General features: G+C 37.5%; 1 protein-coding gene across 5 annotated transcripts in view; it reads right to left on the bottom strand.

The window, feature by feature from the left end:
• Positions 1–623: 623 nt before the first annotated feature.
• The window catches only part of LOC107671530 (multidrug resistance-associated protein 5-like), a 44,326-nt gene continuing 39,120 nt past the window's right edge, over positions 624–5,829 (bottom strand). For 4 of the 5 annotated variants that reach the window (XM_016464541.1, XM_016464482.1, XM_016464692.1 and 1 more), the window contains 7 exons: positions 5,710–5,799; positions 5,491–5,562; positions 4,364–4,481; positions 2,380–2,539; positions 1,333–1,411; positions 979–1,092; positions 624–854 (listed from right to left, as the gene is read on the bottom strand). In XM_016464541.1, coding sequence (XP_016320027.1) covers positions 639–854; positions 979–1,092; positions 1,333–1,411; positions 2,380–2,539; positions 4,364–4,481; positions 5,491–5,562; positions 5,710–5,799 — 849 coding nt within the window. In that variant the 3' untranslated portion in view covers positions 624–638. Of the gene's footprint in view, positions 855–978; positions 1,093–1,332; positions 1,412–2,379; positions 2,540–4,363; positions 4,482–5,372; positions 5,563–5,709; positions 5,800–5,829 lie in introns of all 5 variants that reach the window. The other variant, XM_016464612.1, reaches the window with a different exon arrangement.

Here is a 5,829-nt window from a genome sequence, read left to right as displayed (position 1 = left end):
CTCTCTGACCCTCCCATAGACAGCAAGGTAACTACCACGTTCAAGGTCCAGAAAAGTACCAAGATGATCGACAAAGTAGTCCGTGTGACATCAGTGGTTCAACTGTAAAGTTACGAAGCTACGAGAATACTTTTTTGCGCAAAGAAAACAAAAATAACTACTTTATTCCACATTTTCGTCTCTACTGCGTCACTTGTAGACGGGCGTTCACAACAGTATCATGACGCGAGCGAGCGATAAAGTTGTTATTTTTGTTTTCTTTGCGCAAAAAAGTATTCTCGTAGCTTCGTAACTTTACGGGTTTGGAACAACACGAGGGTGAGTAATTAATGACAGAATTTTCATTTTTGGGTGAACTAACCCTTTAAATGTAGGCTATTTACATTATGCAGCTATAGTGTAAATACCTATCAATGCTATGTCAGATGCAGCTTCTGTTCCAGAGTAAAGATGGCTTTTGGTGATGCTGATAAAACTTGATTGGTCTATAGCATTCTGATTGATTAATTGGTTAAATTTAAGTATTTGATGTAGAGTAAGTATTTGACATTTAATACAGGTAATTATAAAGACTGCCCCTACAATGATAAAAAAAAAACAATACCCCGGAAATCAATTCCAGGGGCAAATATTGCCCCCTAATGGAAAGGTTTTTTATCCAAACTAGTCATTAGACCGCTACACCATACCTGGCCCTGATTGAGCACCATGATACGGTCACAGCTGAGCACTGTGTGCAATCGGTGTGCAATGGTCAGTGTGGTGCAGTCCTGGAACGCATTACGAATCGTCTCCTGAATCAGACAGTCAGTCTCTGTGTCCATAGCCGCTGTGGCCTCGTCCAGAATCAAGATCTAAAAATCAGGAGGAAACAAATCGGATGACCCGGTTAAATGAGACCAAGTCTGTTCTGCATTATCAGCTAATTCCAGTCAGCTTTCTCTAATGGACAAGACCAAAGTCGGGCTGTTAACTCACCTTGCACTGTCTCAGAAGAACTCGGGCCACACAGAGCAGCTGCCGCTCACCCACGGAGAAATTCTCCCCGTTTTCCACCACCTCGGACTCCAGCTTTAAAGGCAGCTGAGACACCTGAACAACAGAGAGGAGATGCAAGACATCAATCACAAAGATTCAAAGCTGTGGGAAAACTGAAAGAAACGGTGATAAGATGAAGGGAAGAGCAACAAGAAGTCACTGAGATTTCATACGTGCCCTTAGGTGTGACCGACAAACTGAGAAGCTGCTACGTGACAGTGGGCAACCTGAAACTACTTCACCTGTAAACGTTATACATGGTGTGTCACTTTTGAAGGGTTTTCTTTAGCTTACACATTCTTTCATGTGTGTCCTCTCCAGGGCATCCCAGATTTGCTCCTCTGAATACAGGTTAAAAGGATCCAAGTTGGATCTGTTTGAAAAGAATACAAAACAGAATGCAGATGCATGAAGAAAACTGACAGATAAATACATTCATATGAAGCTGGATTAAGACACTTTATACAATATAGATTGTTTCAAAACAGCTTCCAATTACTAAAACAAGATTATTACAGTATTGTTTTTTTAAATTCATCAATTATAAAACTAAACTGACTTCGGTAGACCTACTTTACAGCTAAAATTTAATGATGTCATTATTCAGCTCAAGTCAGTTCAGTTCAATAACAGTGTCAGTGTCTGTAGTTACATCGTGCAAAGTTCCTTGATTATTACGCCGGAATGAGAGTATAGTTCCTAGCCATATCGGCCTAGAAAATCACAACTTTTCATTTTCCATTGGTCTTAGTACACGATGTAACTACAGAAGGGTCAAGTTTTAAATAGGAAAAAATATCGAAACTCTTTGGTCATTTTTGAGCGAGATGCTAACGGTCTAATCAGATTCAATGATCTATGCTAAGCTACAGCTAAAAGTGCTACCGCCAGACCCGGAGATCAGCTGAATGGAAAACTCAACTGTTTAACTCTAGGGGAGTTGGAAAATGAGCCTATTTTTAAAAATAGTGGAGTGTTCCTTTAAGTGTTTTTTCTTTAATTGCTAATGCGAACGTTTTACATCACAGACTGAACAAAATTAAGCATTGCTTGGTAATTGGTATTATCTAATTGTGTACTTAAATTTAACAGCTGACAGCTATTCATCCTAATTCAGTACATACCTTTCTATCAAAGTTATCTGACAGTATCAAGATGAATTTGTTCTGACACAGTTTAACCGAGTTCATGTCATTTTTTGAATGACCATTTTCTAAACTATAGCGAATAAACTGATGTGAGAAATGTTGAAGATGTCTGAATAATTTTTGGTTTGACTGTATGTGCGAAATGGTCTTTGGGAATCAGTTGGGATACAGCATAAGTCAGAGTCCCGCCTACCTGACAGTACCACTGAAAAGCACTGGCTCCTGTGGAATGATTGACAGTTTGCTGCGCAAATCAGCAAGGCCAATGTCGCAAATGTTGACACCGTCAATCTTAATGGAGCCACCACACGGTTCTACCAGCCGGTAGAGAACCACTCCCAGAGAAGACTTCCCTGAGGACAGACGAGAGGGCAGATTTATGGTTTTTCTCTTTATTACACATTTATCTATTTTCACCATGAAAGTCATTTATAAAAACTCCTGATTCTAAAAGTTACCTTAAATTGAATATCTGACTTACACAAGAATTTATTTTAAAAGTCAATGATGTCTTGATAAACGTTTATTATTACCATCTGTTAATAGGCACTTTATAGTTTATTAGTTATTTAAAACCATAAAAAATATATTATATATGTGAATGACAGACCCTCTTTTATTTGTATTATTATTATTTTTATTAATTATATTTATTTATTTTTGGTTGTGTGCAGTCGAAACTTGTTCTGTGGGTAGGCATATGACGGTATCAAATTTTCATGGTGCGATTAATTGCTAATGCTTTTATCACTGTATACGGTATTATCACGGTATTGAAATTTAGTTACAAAAAAAAAGTGTTGTCAAAGTATAACAGGTTTAATAACTTGTTTCCTATAACAAAAAGAACTGAACATTTACATACAATAAACTAATACACAAGAAATTCACACAGATTAAAGTGCCAAAGAATTCTAAAGATCAATAAGTAACACTTTACAATAAGATCTCATCAGTTAACCTTAGTTAATGCATTAACAATAATAATGAGCAATAGCTACATTTGCTACAGAAGTTATTCCGTTAGTTCATTAAATAACAGTTGCAACTTTTTAATTTAACAATGTGTTATTAAATATTGAAATTACCTAAGATTAATGAATGTTTACTAATGAATTAACTAATGTTAATTAATAGAGCCTTAATGTAAAGTGTGACCAAACAATAAAGAATTAAAACTTTTTCAAACAATATCTAGGGCATGTTGTAGTCCAGATTAAAATGTAAAAGTTTGAAAATAAACAGCCTATTAAGTCTAAATATTTAAGTATTTGGCGCTGTGATGAACACCACTGCGAATATGAAAATCTGAACGGCTATTTTAAAGCAATAAGCCCCAAGAAGCTGTGGTTTACAGTGAATTTATAACAGCTAAGGGGCGTTGTTAGGCACGATGTGAAGCGGAGTGCCTAAAACCCCCTTAGCTGTTATAAATTCACTGTAAACCACGGCTTCACGGGACTTTTTGCTTTTATAAAACGGTTATTCCATATACGTAGTTAGGTTTCACAAAATAAAACCGAGCAAATAAAGTATAATGATATTAATAAAAACAGTATTCTTCCACCAAACAATGTAGTTCCTCAGAATCAGTTGTGCTTGCAACAAAGTGGTTGACAAGCAACAGACAAAGTAAACAAAGGTGTATGTTTGTAGAGTAATTTAGACAGCTTAATTAAAACAGCTTCGATTGCTCAACCAATCAGAATCAAGGACTGGAACTATCCGTTTTATAAAATCCATTTAAATACGTTTTAGAAAGTAGTGCAGCTGTTTTATTTACGGGGTTTCCAGGGTAACGGCTGCATTTCTGCTGTTCAGCGCCATCTGCTGTCAGAGAGTTATGTGCACTTTCATCCAGAGCGTCTCTCACACGCTCCACAATGCGCTTCTCATCCGTGCTGTGCATTGTGACCAGTTGATGGGAAAAATATTTTTAAAATGCATTCCAAAAATCTGAATAATTTTTAATAAATAATTATTCACAATATTTTGAAGTGCCCACGATAACAATATCGTGCATATTCATTACCATGATATATCGCATTTCCGAATACCGGCACATGTCTATCTGTGGGATGGAATTCTTTGTAGGTATTATACCAAAATTATAATAAAAAAGAAAATAAAAATTTAAATATCATACTTGATGAGAAAAGACATAAGAAGAGACTGACCTGAGCCTGTTCGTCCCACAATCCCGATCTTCTCTTTTGGTCGAATGGTGCAGGAAACTTTCTTCAGTATCATTGGGAGGTTGTCTCTGTACCTCATCTCCGTTCCATCAAACACGATCTCACCCTCATTTTAATTTTTAAGTAACAAAAATGTTTTTTAATAGTTTTAGTTAAATAACCCTGGTACAATCTGCTTCCTTTATACAATACAATAGCTTCCGTTGTGTGAGCAAATGTTAAATGACAATTTGATCTTATGCATAATCTCATTTGAAGGAAATATATGCATCCTGCACTTGTTTTGTTTGTTTGGTCCAAACCTGAGTTTGATTCCCTCCCTATTTCACTGCGGGTTTATTTTCACATCGTATGATTTGGCTGTAAGCCACAGTGCATTTGCGTCATCAACATAAATACCACCTGCTTACCAGTATAACTAGGTAATGATGACTCAGGAGGAAAAGGTGCTAAAATGGAAAGCATTTTTCTCACTTCCCATTTTGGCAGAAGACCAATCAGACAAAAGGCATAACATGCACAGAATGGCATGTGCATCAGTCTGCCACAGATGCAAAGTATGTGGGATTTTCTAAGCAGTGATGAGAAATGCATTTGCTATTCTGCCTGCAGGGCATCAGTCCCGCTTGACATCATCAGTTGTGGTTTACTTCTGGAAAATAGGCTGTGTTGCTTTTATTACTACTGCAAACAGTTACATGAACCATATCCCAAGCTTGTTTTCAAGAGTTACAAAAAAAAAATATTTTTACACCAAAATGGCCTACACCAAAAGCTTTAGAGTGAAAATACCTTCATACAAAAAGTTTAGAATTAAAGGGATAGTTTATGCAAAAATTAAAATTCTGGCATCATTTATTCACCCTCATGTCATTACAAACCGATAACACCATGTCTACACCGGTCGCGACAGTTGTTGCCGCACCGCAACAGCTAAAGTCTGTCTACACTGGACGCGACAAAGTGACAAAAGACATAAGAAGAGACTGACCTGAGCCTGTTCGTCCCACAATCCCGATCTTCTCTTTTGGTCGAATGGTGCAGGAAACTTTCTTCAGTATCATTGGGAGGTTGTCTCTGTACCTCATCTCCGTTCCATCAAACACGATCTCACCCTCCTGGGGCCAGTCAGATGGAGGAGCCTTGTTTTTCACCCTTGCAGGAGCCTCCAGAGACAGAGACTAAGACAGACAGAGGTGACTAAGCAGAGGTTGAACTTCATCCTTTCTGAATTCATCGTAAAAGAGTGACAGCAGACGTCAGATCTGGAAGAGAAGCTTTTAATGTCAAGTTGAAATTGTCAGTCAAAAATGATGCAGGACTAGTACCTTGATGTAATGATGGATTCTCTCTACTGAGGTGAACCGAGCTTCAGTCTCAGAGGCCAAGCGAACAGTAAACTGGAATAACCCTGTAAGCTGTGAGAGACGAAAGAGATGTTAAGATGC

The sequence above is a fragment of the Sinocyclocheilus anshuiensis genome, unplaced genomic scaffold, assembly GCF_001515605.1.
Source record: "Sinocyclocheilus anshuiensis isolate Anshui unplaced genomic scaffold, SAMN03320099.WGS_v1.1 scaffold297, whole genome shotgun sequence".
NCBI lineage: Eukaryota > Metazoa > Chordata > Actinopteri > Cypriniformes > Cyprinidae > Sinocyclocheilus > Sinocyclocheilus anshuiensis.
Note: the sequence above shows the minus strand (reverse complement) of the source record. Positions and strands in the feature narration are given on the sequence as shown.